At 38.6% G+C, this 14,555-nt stretch overlaps 1 protein-coding gene across 1 annotated transcript; it reads left to right on the top strand.

The window, feature by feature from the left end:
• Positions 1 to 11,524: 11,524 nt before the first annotated feature.
• On the top strand, positions 11,525 to 12,280 carry LOC103935092 (brassinosteroid-responsive RING protein 1). Its single transcript, XM_009344846.3, has one exon. It carries the CDS (start codon positions 11,615 to 11,617, stop codon positions 12,101 to 12,103), a length of 489 nt encoding a protein of 162 aa, XP_009343121.2. The 5' UTR covers positions 11,525 to 11,614; the 3' UTR covers positions 12,104 to 12,280.
• Positions 12,281 to 14,555: the final 2,275 nt, after the last annotated feature.

Here is a 14,555-nt window from a genome sequence, read left to right as displayed (position 1 = left end):
ACAAAACATTTACCCATGAAATTCAAAGCCTAGTAGATAGGTGAACCAAGACTCAACTCAAAACAAAGTGAGTTGAGAAATCAATACCTTTGTAGATTCCTCTTTGCATAAGCAAAGGCTAATCACCCAAAGAGAGGGCCTTCATTCCTTGCATCTTAGATCCATGGATTTGGATGGATGAAAAAGTTTCTCCAAGTTCCCAAAATTGAGAACCTCTAATGATTCATCACCAAGGCATAATGAAGAAGAAATGAGTGACCTTGGAGGAGTTTGATTGCTAGATGATCCCTCCAAGGTGGCCTAAATTTTAGAGAGAAAGGAGAGCTTGTGTTCTCATCCTTTCCCCAAAAATTACCATATGTAAATTTTAGGCTATAAAGTCCTTTATATAGTCCCTTCAAATAAGTGACCTAATGGACCAAAAGCCCTATTCTTCTAACATGGCAAGCCTATAGGGTTTATTGGGCTTTCAAGCCCTTTGTTTATTCAAGTTGTCATACAACTTGAATTAATGGGCTTGACATTCAAATCCCATTGGGCCTTGCGGCCCAAAACTAACCCGAGGTCTTTAACGAACTTATTCGTTTGATTAATTAACATATTAATTAATCCTAGCCTTAGATAAATAATTAAACCATTTAATTATTCTTACTCATCTCCGTTGTTTCTTCAAACTCTACCTTACTCGGTGAACGATCCATTAGGTTCCTTTTAGCGAGGCAGTGGGCGATTAAAACTCTTTCTAATCGATTGTGAATTGAAACTTACTTTCAATTCTCCCGTTAGTGATAATACACTTTTAGGGCTTCCACAAACCATGGTTGACGCCTAGCAACATGTCATGGTTACCCAAGCTAATCAGAAGAGGTGGAGAACCTATTCAGTTTTAGGATTACAAATGCAATACGGTCTTTCTCTAATACAATACTCTTGACCACATTGTTTGGTTTGATAGTTTATTCATGTCTACTATCCAATGTGAGTCTTGTGCTTATATGATTACCTTGAATGTGATTTGGAACACATTCCTAAATCTCATTCATACTTTGGCCAAAGATTCTTAATCATATCATAGAGTATTCTCCCTCAAACAGTTTGAAGGTTAGAGATCCCTTGTTGCGCATTCACTTGCCTCCATGGCTAAGTGGCTTAACCCCAACGATGCCATGGACACCCTCCTGATGGAGTGACTTTGACATAATCAAAGATTAAGGACCTAACCACAAGATAACTGTGATGCCTCAGGTCAAAAGACTAATTTGCATTATCCCAACCATGAGTTCTCATGTGACATGAATATGAGAACTCTTCGTTGATCGTGTTCAGTGAACTCATTCTCTATTGAGCACCTACGTACTTGTGTTGATGTCACACACACCAATGACTCGAGACTAGTCACTCTCCCTGAGAGAAGACATAGCACGTACTGATCTTAACGGACTGTCAATGCCCAATTGACAATCATATGATCAGGAACGTTTAGGATGTGTCAACGAAAGAATGGTCTCATGAATCTAACTTCTTTAGATCGCATTCTTCCAATCACATATTCCTATCGTTTAAGCATATAACATTTATATGAGACGGCTCAAACAATAATGTTTGCCCTTAATATTAAACTAGATTAGTTTAACATGTGAAATGTCCATAAAGTATCATCATATGATTGGTTTTAGGGCACATTTCCAACAATATAGACACCGCCGAGCTTTATTTTTCCTTCGAAGACCTTCAGCATTTGCGATATCATTTCGAAGTCTTCTCGGTCGTATCTCTCTTCAGCCTTACGACCGATGAGAGGGATCATGTGGCGCGTTTAGATGCATACCTAGACACAAGGAACGCCTGAATTGCCTATGAAGAACGAGCCCGTAAAATATTGCAGGGACAAAATCCAACCTCAGCATCAGGCATACTCGAAGACGACAACCAAAATGAAACAGGCTCAGGTGTCATACCACAAAAACACGCATCCGATGAGGTAGAAAACGACCAGGACAAGAGCGCTCAAAAGCATGATACTACCTTCGATCACCCGGAGGAAGACGATCAGGACCTGATGAGTCATTCAGTTCTCGAAAACATGGAGATCAGCATGTCCATGTTTTACCTACCGAATTTCGACCAACCACACACCAGCCAAATTTCTTGGATGGGGACGTGGTTGCCGAGGAAGCAACACAAGTCGACTTCATCGCCACTGAAGAAGATGGGCAAGCGAGTAAGGACGACAAGCTTAAAGCTGCCCTGACCAAATTATTCCCCTACTTTTCTTCTGTTAATCTCCAACATCTCAAGCCGTTGTACGTTACGGCTCATATTGAAGGATACCTAATTTCTAAGGTGTTTGTCGATTGTGAGGCCACAGCCAACATCATGCCTACATCCATTATGAAGGCATTATGCCGCTCTAATGATGAACTCATACCATCAAGAATAACCATGAGCAGCTTTTTCGGTGATAAATCTCAAACTAAAAGGGTGCTCCTGTTATAGGTAAGCGTTGCAGGTCGCAACCACATGACTGCATTTTTTATAATTGACTCAAAGACCGAATATAATGCATTGCTTGGCCGTGACTAGATCCATCAAACGAGCTGCATTGCTTCATCACTATACCAAGTCCTCATCTTTTAAGACGGCAAATCTGGTGTGGTCCACCCAGTTAATAATCAGCCGTTCAAAACCAGCATGATTCAGGCACACTATTATGACGATCACGTCGGCTACATTACCCTGCAGGGTTTTAATGAGGACGGATGGCCGACTTGGATCTTAGTCCGGAAAGCTATCAAGGTAGAGGCCGAGACTGTACACTAGGATTTGGTGAGACTCGGCTTGGCAGATTTAATTACCAACACCGATGACTGACGCCAAACAAGAAAGGCGTCAGGCCACGGTTTCATCCACCATCGAACTTGAAGACAATCAGCCCCAAGTCAAGGACCCATTAGAAAAAATAAATGTTGGAACAACCGGTGACCCTCGGTTGTTATTTATTAGTGCGTTGTTTCCTCACCCCATGAAGGTCGAACTTTGTGAATTACTAAACGGGTTTAAAGATTGTTTTGCTTGGAATTATCATAAGATGCCGGGCCTCGAACATGAATTACGCATTAAAGCTGGTTGTAAGCCTTTCGACAACCCCCTCACCGATTCTCGACCGAAGTACAGCTCGGCATAAAAGACGAACTAGTTCGACTTTTAAAAGCCAGGTTTATTCGGACCGCTTGATACGTTGAGTGGTTGGCAAATATCGTCCCGGTGTTAAAGATATTCGTAATTTGGACCTAGCAACTCCCAAGGATGAATACCCGATGCCTATCTCATATTTGTTAATTGATGCTGCAACCAATCATGAAATATTGTCCTTCATGGACGGCCATACTGGCTACAACTAGATTTTTATAGCCGAAGCCGATGTTCACAAAACGGCTTTTCGTTACCCGGGGGCACTCGACACGTAGGAATGGGTCGTCATGCCATTCGGCCTCAAGAACGCTGGTGCCACATACCAACGAGCTATGAATACCATATTCCATGATTTGATCGGCACGATCATAGAAGTATATATCGACAATGTGGTGGTAAAATCAAGGAGCCGCCAATCGCATCTGGATAATCTTCGGCAAGCGTTCATCCGTATGCGCCAACATAATCTCAAAATGAACCCGGCCAAGTGCACATTCAGTGTATCGGCCGATAACTTCTTAGGTTTTCTTTTGCACCATCGGAGCATGGAAGTAGACGAAAATAAAGCTCGCGCGATCATTAGTGCCCCACCTCTGACGACCAAGAAGCAACTCCAGTCGTTACTCGAGAAGATAAATTTTCTCCGTCGTTTTATAGCCAATTCGGTAGGAAAAATGAAAGTGTTCTCTACGCTCTTGAAAAACTTAAGGACTCCGATAGGTTTGAGTGGCGAAAAGAACATTAGGCGGCTTTCATGCAACTCAAGGTCTCCTTTACAACGCCACCGGTCCTTGTACCACCTCGATGAAGTATGCATCTTAAGCTTGACTTTTCGACGACCGATGAGTCCATTGGTTGCCTTTTCGCACAAGACAACGATGTCGGGCATGAACTAGCTATCTTTTATCTCATCCAGAATTTGAATTCGCCTGAGATCAATTATTCACCCGTCGAGAAACTTTGCTTAGCTTTGTTTTTCGCCCCGTCAAAACTTCGACATTACATGCTCCCATTAGTTACACAAGTCATTGCCTAGACAGATGTTATTCGTTACATGCTTACTCGGCCTATAGTAAAAGGCTGAATTGGGAAATGGACAATGGCATTATCAGAGTTTAATTTGCAATACGTGCCCCAAAAAGCCGTCAAAGGTCAAGCTCTAGCCGATTTTTTGGCCCAACACCCCTCTTCCTATGGTTTCAAGGGTAACGAAATCGACATCGAACTAGTCGAAACACGAGACACCAACTGGATGATGCACTTTCATGGTTCTAGCACTTCAACCTCGGCTGGTGTCGGCATCGTCATTCAATCTCCCAACCACTACCTTTGGTATCTCTTTCTCAAGTTAGACTTCAGCTGTATGAATAATCAGGCCGAATATGAAGCTCTTATCATCGGCCTTCATGACTTATGAGCAGCCCGTGTCCTCATCCTTGGTGATTCCGAACTGGTGATTAACGAACTAAATGGCATTTTTCATTGCATGAGTTATACTTTGGCGCCCAATCATATGGTCGCCACCTATTTGGCCGAGTCGTTTGAAGGAATTACATTTGAGCATATTCTGCATGTTTGAAACACTGATGTAGACGAACTCACCCAAATAGCCTCCGGAGCACAACTCCTGGCGGCGAGCTAGGACAGGCAATACCTATAGGACAACGGTCTTACCTAGCCTTGGTTAATAAGCAAGTTCTCAGCGCAATCACGTGATACGAACACGAGTGATGTCCTTACCATCATTGTTAGAATGAGGAGATCCTGTAGAAGTATGTGTTGTCGAGACATTGCCAGACAATTGAAGAAGGGCGGTTATACGATATCTCGATAACCCCAGCGACAAACACGACCGGATGATAAGAGTCCATACTACAAACAACATGTCATACCAGAATGAGTTATATTGAAAAGGTGAGGATGGTTTGTTATTATTGTACCTCAGCCCACAAGAGGCTGCCCAAGCAATCGTTGAAGTACACGAAGGGATTTGTGGGGCTCACCAATCCGGACGTAAGATGCGTTGGTTGCTTCGCCGACACGGCTACTTCTGGTCGAGTATATTGAAGGATTGCATCGAATACGCATGAGGATGCATACAGTGTCAGATTCACAGACCTCTACAAAGAGTCTCAGCCGAATTACTTCACTCAATCAAACCATGGCAGTTCAGAAGATGGGCAATGGACGTAATCAATTACTTCACACGTGGATACTAGTGGCAACCGATTACTTCACTAAGTGGGTCGAAGCAAAATCATACGTCGAGTTAACAACCAAAGAAGTTTGCAATTTTGTAGAGAAAAATATTGTGACCAGATTCGGCGTGCCAGAAACGATCATAACTGGCAATGGCACAATCTTTACAGCCGACAGGTTTAAGGAGTACACGGCGAATCTAAATATTCGACTTGAGCAATCTACGCCGTATTATCCACAGGCGAATGGGCAAGCTAAAGCAAGTAATAAGGTTTTGATCGATATTCTTGAAAAAATGGTAAGAGAGAGACCTGGTATATGGCATTTGAAGCTAAATGAAGCATTATGGGCCTATCGAACTTCACTCCGATCATCCATCGGAACGACTCCATATGCGTTAACCTATGGACATGACACTATGTTACCGGTCGAGCTGAGTATAAACTCATTGCGAGTGATCGAACAAAGTAGTTTGTTTAGTGCCGAATACAGTCAAGCCATGAGACAAGAGTTGGAAGACTTGGAAGAAATTTGGCTTGACGCTTATAACTTATTAGTGGCACAAAGAAAGATTGCCGAGCGAGCTTATAATCGGCATATCAGACAAAAAACATTCAGTGAAGGAGAGTTGGTATGGCAAACCGTGCTACCAGTAGGAATTAAAGACCCTAGGTTCGGAAAATGGTCACCAAATTGGGAAAGACTGTTTGTCATTCACAAAATTCTCGGCAAGGGGGCATACCACCTCAAGGATCGGACTGGTTTAGTCCACAAGTTGCCAATCAACGGAAAATTTTTAAAAAATACTACCCAATCACTAGGGAGATGCGAGAATAAAATATCATTTCATTAAATTTATAAAAGGACGTACAAGTAAAATTATAAAAGATTCTTAAAATTCTAAGGGGTCGAAGGAAGAAAGGTTTCAAGAGCAGCTTTCAACTCCATCCACCGTACTTCGCTCAGTAAGATTTCAGCCTACCTCGTCTTCTCGTTAAGTTGAAGTTGCTGGATCTACTTTATGCTAGCCGTGAAATCCGTCATTCGAGCCTTATTCATCTTGAAATCCCTCTCGAGTTCTGAAGCAACCTTTGGTCCAATTGCCCTCCCCTTTTTAGGATCGATGAAGATGAATTTATTGAGTTGGAGAGATTTTTCAATATGACCATCACATAAGGTGGTACATCACGTGTCTCTATATAAATGGTGGGTTATGTGTGTTAAAAGGTTAATAACTTAAAAATTAAAATTTTGCACCACTTGCATAAAAACATGTGGTGTACTATCCGTATTCCCATCATAACTAAAAATTTCTCGTTGAGTTAAGGGCAATTCAATCCAAATGCCCAGGTATTTTAAGGTCCAGTGGACTTGTTCTAAGGGGCCTTTCTTTTTAAGTATATTTATTTGGGAAAATTATTATAATTTTGGAAGGCAAAGAAGCAACTCATTTCCTCTTCTATAAGATTGATTATCTCCAATCGAAAGGATTAAACATATCTCGTTCATAATTATAGTCCTACAAAAAAATATTTTTAAATGAACAGTGTCATGCCATATTCATATATCATCTTCAATCGAAGGGGCTAAACATAACCCCCTCAATAATTTATTAGTTTTTAGTTTATACTTTAAATTTATTGATTCATTTAATTAAACTACTATGAGATGTTTTCAAATCTAGTCATTAGTTTGGTTCAATTATTGCAATTGATTAGTTGGGCCCCAAAAAAAAAAGGGTAAGGCCGTCTCCAATAGAGATGGCTAAAGGTCCAAAAGCCAAAAAATAACTTGATTTACCCAAAAACTCATCTCCAACTGCAGGCTAGGCTATAATTTTATGGAGTCCACCGAACCATTATTTGGTCAAATGGGCATCAGGCTAGCCAAATGTAGCCCTCTTCTTAGCCTTTTTTGGGGGCCGAGCTCATTAGTTACAATAATTAGTTTAAATTCAACTGCTAGATTTGAAAAACATCCAAAGGTAATTTAACTAACTTAATTAATAAATTTAAAGTATAAACTTAAAACTAATAAATTATTGATGGGCTATATTTAGCCCCTTCAGTTGGAAATGGTATATAAGTATGGCCTAACACTGTTCATTTAAAATAATATTCTGCAAGCTTTAATTCTGGACGAGGCTATATTTAGCCCTTTTAGTTAGATACGACATAAGAGAGAGCTACATTTGGCTAGCCTTGTGCTTCTTTGGCTAAATAATGGTTGGTGGGCTCCATAAAATTATAATCCAATCATCGGTTGGAGATAAAAATTTTAACAAATCAGATCATTTTTTAACTTTTGAACCTAAAAGGTCCACTTCTCATTTGTAAGATCCAAAAAGCAACTCTTGTTACTTATGAATAATACTTTTATACACACTAAAAAACAATAAAAAGTTATGCTTTATTTTTTTATTTTTCATTTCTGTTTCTGGACTCAAGTGAAATTAAATTGTGAGTGCATACGAAAATGCCACATTACAGATTTTCTCAACACTCCCTACCATCATCTTATCATGTATGTTCTGCTCACATAATCTAACCCTAATTTTTGTCGTCTACACAATCTTTTTTTATCACCACCATCATCTTTGTGTTTTTAAAGAAAATCAATAGACAAAAATTACTAAAAATATGTGAGAAGTAAAAAAAAACATTCGTTAATAGCACTACTTTTTCTTTTCTCTTCTTTTCATTTCCTCCTGACCACGACTGCTGATCTATAAGGCAAGACTAGAGACCACTTGTCCATCAGATATCAGGAAAAAAAGAAGGGACAAACTTTGGACCAAGTGGTGGCAAACATAAAGGGTCAATTTGGCCCATTACTTGTCTAGGGTTAGCCATGCAAAACCAAAACTAGGGTTGCCATCAAGTCATTGCATGTTCTAAAACCTCTCGATCGATCGAGATGGTGCATGCAGCTATCCGTTTTCTATTTCTTCAACATTGATGGAGTGCTAATTAAACCAACCATCATGCCTTGTTGGTTGGCCAGGGCTCTCACCGCCACCGACCCTCCGTTCATCGATTGGCCGTGTTTCCTCCCCCTATCATACCCTATCATGGACGACATCAAGGTGGCCATGTGCCACTTGTGTTGTTCATTCCTTTATTTAGTGATGTTACTTTGAGACTAGTTGCCTAATTATTATCATTTGGGAAATGCTAATTGCATCTCCCTAACTACTACGTGAAACAAAGAATATATATAAACAAATATATCATGAAAGAAAGAGTATTTATAAACTAGTAATAAAGTTAATTAGAGTAATGATTCTTGAACTGTAGTCTAATTGGGGGTTTGGGGTTTGTGAGTATTGGACACTTAACTTATTTTAATGTACAACAATGGTCATTTTGGGTAACTTTGTTAATTCTATTAGAATGTGTGTTCATATTTTCCCCATTATACCCTTTATTTTGGATGAAATTTTCAACGGTGTTACTCAAATTGAACTTTACTCCATATTGAGACAAATTCAAAGACTAAAATTTATGATTGTTAGTTCAATGACTAAGGTTCCAATTGGCCAAGGACGTTTGAGTGAGTTATTTCGGCTGCATGCTTTCTTTCCTTTAAATGAAAATTAGATTAGAACCTTAGAGTCTTAATTCATTATTTAATAAAACTTACTATTTTTTTTATGTGTGGTGATCAAGTAGTTATTTAATTTATAGGAATCAAATCAATATCCTAAGAATGAATTTTGACTTTGATAAGATTTAATCGTAGAAAAACCCAAGGACCAATGTCCCAAAAAATTTCATAATAGTAATTATTCATTTGCTACGTTTAAGTTTTTAAAATCAAATACCTTCTCCTTGTAACCGACATTACATTGCACGTGTACTGTGTGTGTCATTTGCTGTTTAGCGTCTTTTGGCGGGAGGCTAACTTTATCGGTTATGCATTAGCCACTTATGACCACTCTATCAACTTCTATGTACAGTAATTAATAATTTGCACCTCTTTGTATACCATGCTTTCTGTTCTGGTGACCCTGTGACTCTATTCTACACCGACAAATATTGTTTACATAAACTATCCCGTCCACGTGCAATACACATTCCCTTCTCATTAGTTATCATTTTTTTTTTTATTAACACATTATTAATAAGGAACACAAAAAGAAAATGATTTTTTTAAGAGTCGTGCATTATCAGTCATTCATGTATGTAGATTCTACCTTGTATATTGAGTACAATAAAAATAAGGGAGCCTTAATGAAAAATTCTCGGTATTGTTCATTTTAACGAAAAACCACATTTTTACACTAAAAAGTCAATTCTAGTACTATTCACTTTACTCTTTACTTTGTCATTTTCGTTAAAACTCAAAATTTTCAAACCATTTTCATTATTTTTCTTTAAAAATAATGAGTAATGGTGATTCAGTAGAGTGTCGATAACTATTGAAAGTAAATTTCATGTCCTTTAATTGAATAACCAAATCAAAGAGACACAAAAACCACAAACACACCTAAGAAATACAAGAATAAAGCATTACCTTACATTTTCCAACTAAAATCAGGGGGGTCTAGAATTAGAAAATGTATCCGCTCATAACTAAGTAATAACACCATGTAACGTTATGATTATATGCAGTGGCGAAGTCACATAAAGGCTAGATAAGACTTGGGCCATCCTGAAATTTGACAAATATATATATGTATAGTTTGCTAATGTTTATAGTAAATAGCTTGTAATGCATTGGGAAGTGGAGTTTGATTGTTTTTATGGGACCATGGGGTTCTAAATTCGTTGATGTCAACAACCCTCTGTTTTTTTTGTGAACTAAACCCCTTTTGTTTTACCATATAAAAACTAGTTTTTTTTTAGCTCATATAGAACAAGGTCTATCTAACGTAGAAGAAGATTCCTTTTGTTTCATCATATGAAAACAAATTCTTTTTTTGTTCAGTTCACCTAAAGATAAGGTCTATCTAATGTAGAAGAAGATTCAATTGTGTTGAAAGGATTTGTTCTACCATATGAAAACTAATTCCATTATTTTTCTGTTTATATAAAACAAAGTTTGTAAACCTTATAATTAGTCTTATGTTTTATCGTATAAAATCTAATTCTTTTTTTTTTTGTTCAGTTCATATCAACAAGGTCTATCTAATTTAAAAGAAGATTCAATTATGTTGAAAGAAAAATCTCATGGTAATAGTTTTGCGTTATGAACTTAAATTTTTGTTTGAATCTTCATTTTCATTAAAACTCGTAAACAAGTTATGTTCTTATGAAATAATTATCTCAATACTGATTTTTTCAAAAAAAAGGTTTAACGCCCCATCACTCTTGTTTGATAAATTTTCTATGCCAATAAAAAAAAAACATAAATATTTCTCCAATTAATTATATTGCTATATTTGGTTTACTTTCTTTTATGTCTTAAAAGACCCCTTTTGAGAGCAATTTTTGGCTTTGCCACCACTGATCATACGAAATTCTTCTAAATTATGTTTTTAGAAAACATTCTTAACTGCAAATATGGTCAATCACTTATAATAAGGAAAACTAATGAAAAAGGTTTGAAAACTTTGAGTTTTAACGATAAAGACAAGATAAAAGGTAAAGCGAATAGTACCAGAAGTAATTTTTTAGTATAAAAATATGATTTTTCGTTAAAGTGAACAGTACCGTGACATTTCGTTAAAACTCTCGTAATAATATTCTTTCTATTTGGAATTAAGAATGTAGTGAAATGCCGCCTATAAACATGGTCACTGACTTAATTATGACAGCCACAGCCCATAGGGATAATCACACTGATTAGTAGTCAATTAGTCCTTAATTACAATATACTAGTGGATTACAATCATAAGCCACACCCACCGCTTCCTCTCTCTTTCCTAATTTTAGCACGTGCCACTTGTGTAATTCTGGCGACTGTTGCAAGACGGTGACGCACGCTCAGTAACCCGCACGCAAGAGCAAAGCACATGGCCCATCCCTAGACACCCCACCATTCACGGCCCAGATTCCAGTGGGACGCACGTAATCACAATGTCGCAGACGGCGACCCCCATCGATATTTCTCACAGCCGAAACAAAAGCTTCCACCTAAGCCCTTGCCAATTAAAGACATTTCTCTCTCTATAAATCGACCCACTCGGCATTTTCTCTCTCTGCTCAAGAGAAACACGACCTGGTTAGTGGTTGCTCTCTCTCTAGAAAACGTTCCCCTTCTCTCTCTCTAAAACGCTTCCATGGGCTTCCCAGTGGGATACACAGAGGTCTTCATCTTGCCCAACCTCTTTCTCCACACTCTTTCTCTCCTCGGTTTCATCCGAAACCTCATTTTCGCGCTCTTCCACTTTCTGGGTCTCTCCGAATTTCTCGAAACCGACGTTGTTTGGCCGGAGACCCGGTCCCACCTGCCGGAAAACCCATCCGCGTCGGCCCTCCTGATCCGGGAATTTCTCCCCGTCGTCAAATTCCGCGACGTAGCCGGAGACCCGCCTGAGAGCTGCGCCGTTTGTCTGTACGAGTTCGAGGTGGAGGACGAGATCAGGTGCTTGACGAATTGCAAGCACATTTTTCACCGGGCGTGCTTGGACAGTTGGATGGACCACGACCAGAAGACCTGTCCGCTTTGTAGGATGGCCTTCGTGCCCGATGAGATGAGCGAGGAGTTTAATCAACGGCTCTGGGCCGCCTCCGAGATTCACCAAGATTATTACAGTGAGTACACATGAAAATTTCACCATGTAATGTATATACACATGAAAATTTGGTGCCAAATAAATAAAATTTGATGCCAAATTTGAAGAAGAAAAAGAAAAACAGGGAAAGGAGAGAAAATTTTGGATAATTTCTCTCTTTTGTGTTTGTATATTTTGATATTGGAAATACAAATGCTACATGATTCTCCATCTTTGACTACCCATTGGGTGCAAAGGGGCAGCAATGCCAATTAGAGCACGACGTCGACTACCCATTGATCGATGGCAGGGGCAAGGGACAAGGAACATGCTCTCTGACCCAAAAACCCTCCTCCAGCGCCAGCGGGTTAAATTGGCAAGAGCAAGTGGTGAGCCTAGCACTGCTCCGCCCAAAAGCCCGAGTATCAGCGGGCATGTACCGACGTCACGCTCGCGTCAGCTGTCACCGGCGGGGCCGCGGCCAAAAAGCACAGCAAAGCGATAGAATCCTCTTCCAAAATCAACCCACGAGCCACATCAAGAAAAACGCTCAACTTCTTTCAAACCATAAGTTCTAGGCGCTTTCGATCCAGTGACGCCTTTTAGAGGCCTCTATTCCGACCGTGATTTTGTTGGAAGATCCATGGGCTGTCCATGGTGGGACTAGAAGAGGGTTTTTTCTTTTTTCTGTTTTTGCCAATTTTCCACACAAACTCTAATTTTAATATAGGGGTGTCATTTCTGTCAATTTTCATTGAAAATTCTATCAAAACTCATCATTTGTTGCACACTTGATCAACTTTTCATGCGTACTTTAACCACTCTAAGTCCTCTCGGCGTTGAGTTGTTCTACGACCGACGTTGATTCAAACCTCATCGACGATTAATTTAATAGAAGTTATCATTTGACCAAAAAAAAAAAAAGACCTTTTGGTGGTCTGGGATAAAAATTTCGTTGACTGCATAAAAATTTCGTTGACTGCATAAAAATTTCGTTGACTGCAACTTATTTTCGAGGAGGCAGAATAAATGTTTCACAAACTTTAGTCAACAGAATTCTTACTCAGTCACCAAGGGTCATTAGGTGAAAAAATACCTTTGAAAAAGGTCTTACATATGTTGATGATAAGTTTCGACTAAAATTTTAACGAAATGTCATAGGGGTTGTATATTCACATTAATTGGAAAAAAAAACATGTAATGTGTTACTAATAGAAAAAATATATATTAATCAACATTTAAGTAATAATCCAATCATTGACAACCACGTCATATGATTTATAAAATTTGGTCTAAAAATTGGTTTCCCTCGTACTATCCATTCACATTAGAGCATGAGTATGGATGATGAATTTGCAAGATTTTAAGTTTTGGTGGTATTTGCGCACACTTCTAATAATTCAGATAGTAATTGTTTAGACTAAAATCAGGCATTGGGCTTGGCCAAAGCCCAATTCTTTAAAATTCAGTTGGTTTGCTTGTTGGTATTTAGTTTTAATACAGATGAGCAATAAGCAGCCCAAAGTTTAAAAATGCTTTTGACCTGGTATGTTTAGGCGGCAAGATCACCCTTGTTCACACTGAAAGAAGAGATTTGTAGTTGGATTTGCAAAGAAAAATACTTTTAGTGGAAAACCTGTAGATAGAGGAGGATCAAAGCTCAAGTATCCAAGTGGGAGTCATTCTTTGACAAAATTACATCAACCACTTGAGCCAGAATTGAGAACTTACTTTGGAAGAAAGAGGCAATTTCTATAAAAGGGCAACTGAGAGATTGAAGAAAGGACACTCAACTCAACATACAAAAAAAGACTTTTAAAAGCTATGCAACCTACCTTTCATATATTCCTTTGTAGTTCAAACATTCCTTTATATTTATAACTTTGCTACTTCCCTTTGTAGTATCCATTTCATGTATTAAAGTTTCCTTTTCAAAACATGTCGTATACTTGCGAGACCTTGCCTGACTGGTATCTGAACTTGCCTGAATAGGTTAAACATTGCCCGATTGGTTGTATTTGTCATTTATTTTCCAGTTATTGTTCTTTCATGCAGTTTATTGTCCTTGTGACTAACAATTACAAGTATTTGCAAACTCTTTACTTTAAGCATTTTACTTTTTCTCCGTCTCGCTTTACTTTATGTCTTTACTTTTTTCACAAAGATTGCAAATTAGCTTGGACCATTTCTGATCAGTCTATGGTCGTATTTTGACATTCAACATAAGGAGAATATAAAGTCCTTGTTCTCAAGGCAAAGAAAAGAACCTAATGTGGATTTAACTCTTCCATAGAACAGTCTTTTGATACAAAGCTGAATTTACTTGTGACACAAGCAAATGACCTATAAACATTTAAACTAATTAAACAATTTGTTGATCTTGGCTAGCAGTGGCACGCTTAACAACAACTAACTGTGTAAGAGAACCTAAGAGCCTATTCAAGGCTTTGCCAAGGCACCTTCAATTAACTCAATGTCTAACACTCATGCAAGGGAGTTGTGTGAG

Source organism: the organism of the source record quoted next, unplaced genomic scaffold, assembly GCF_019419815.1.
Source record: "Pyrus x bretschneideri cultivar Hongxiangsu unplaced genomic scaffold, Pyrus_bretschneideri_v1 Contig4, whole genome shotgun sequence".
Taxonomy (NCBI): domain Eukaryota; kingdom Viridiplantae; phylum Streptophyta; class Magnoliopsida; order Rosales; family Rosaceae; genus Pyrus; species Pyrus x bretschneideri.
Note: the sequence above shows the minus strand (reverse complement) of the source record. Positions and strands in the feature narration are given on the sequence as shown.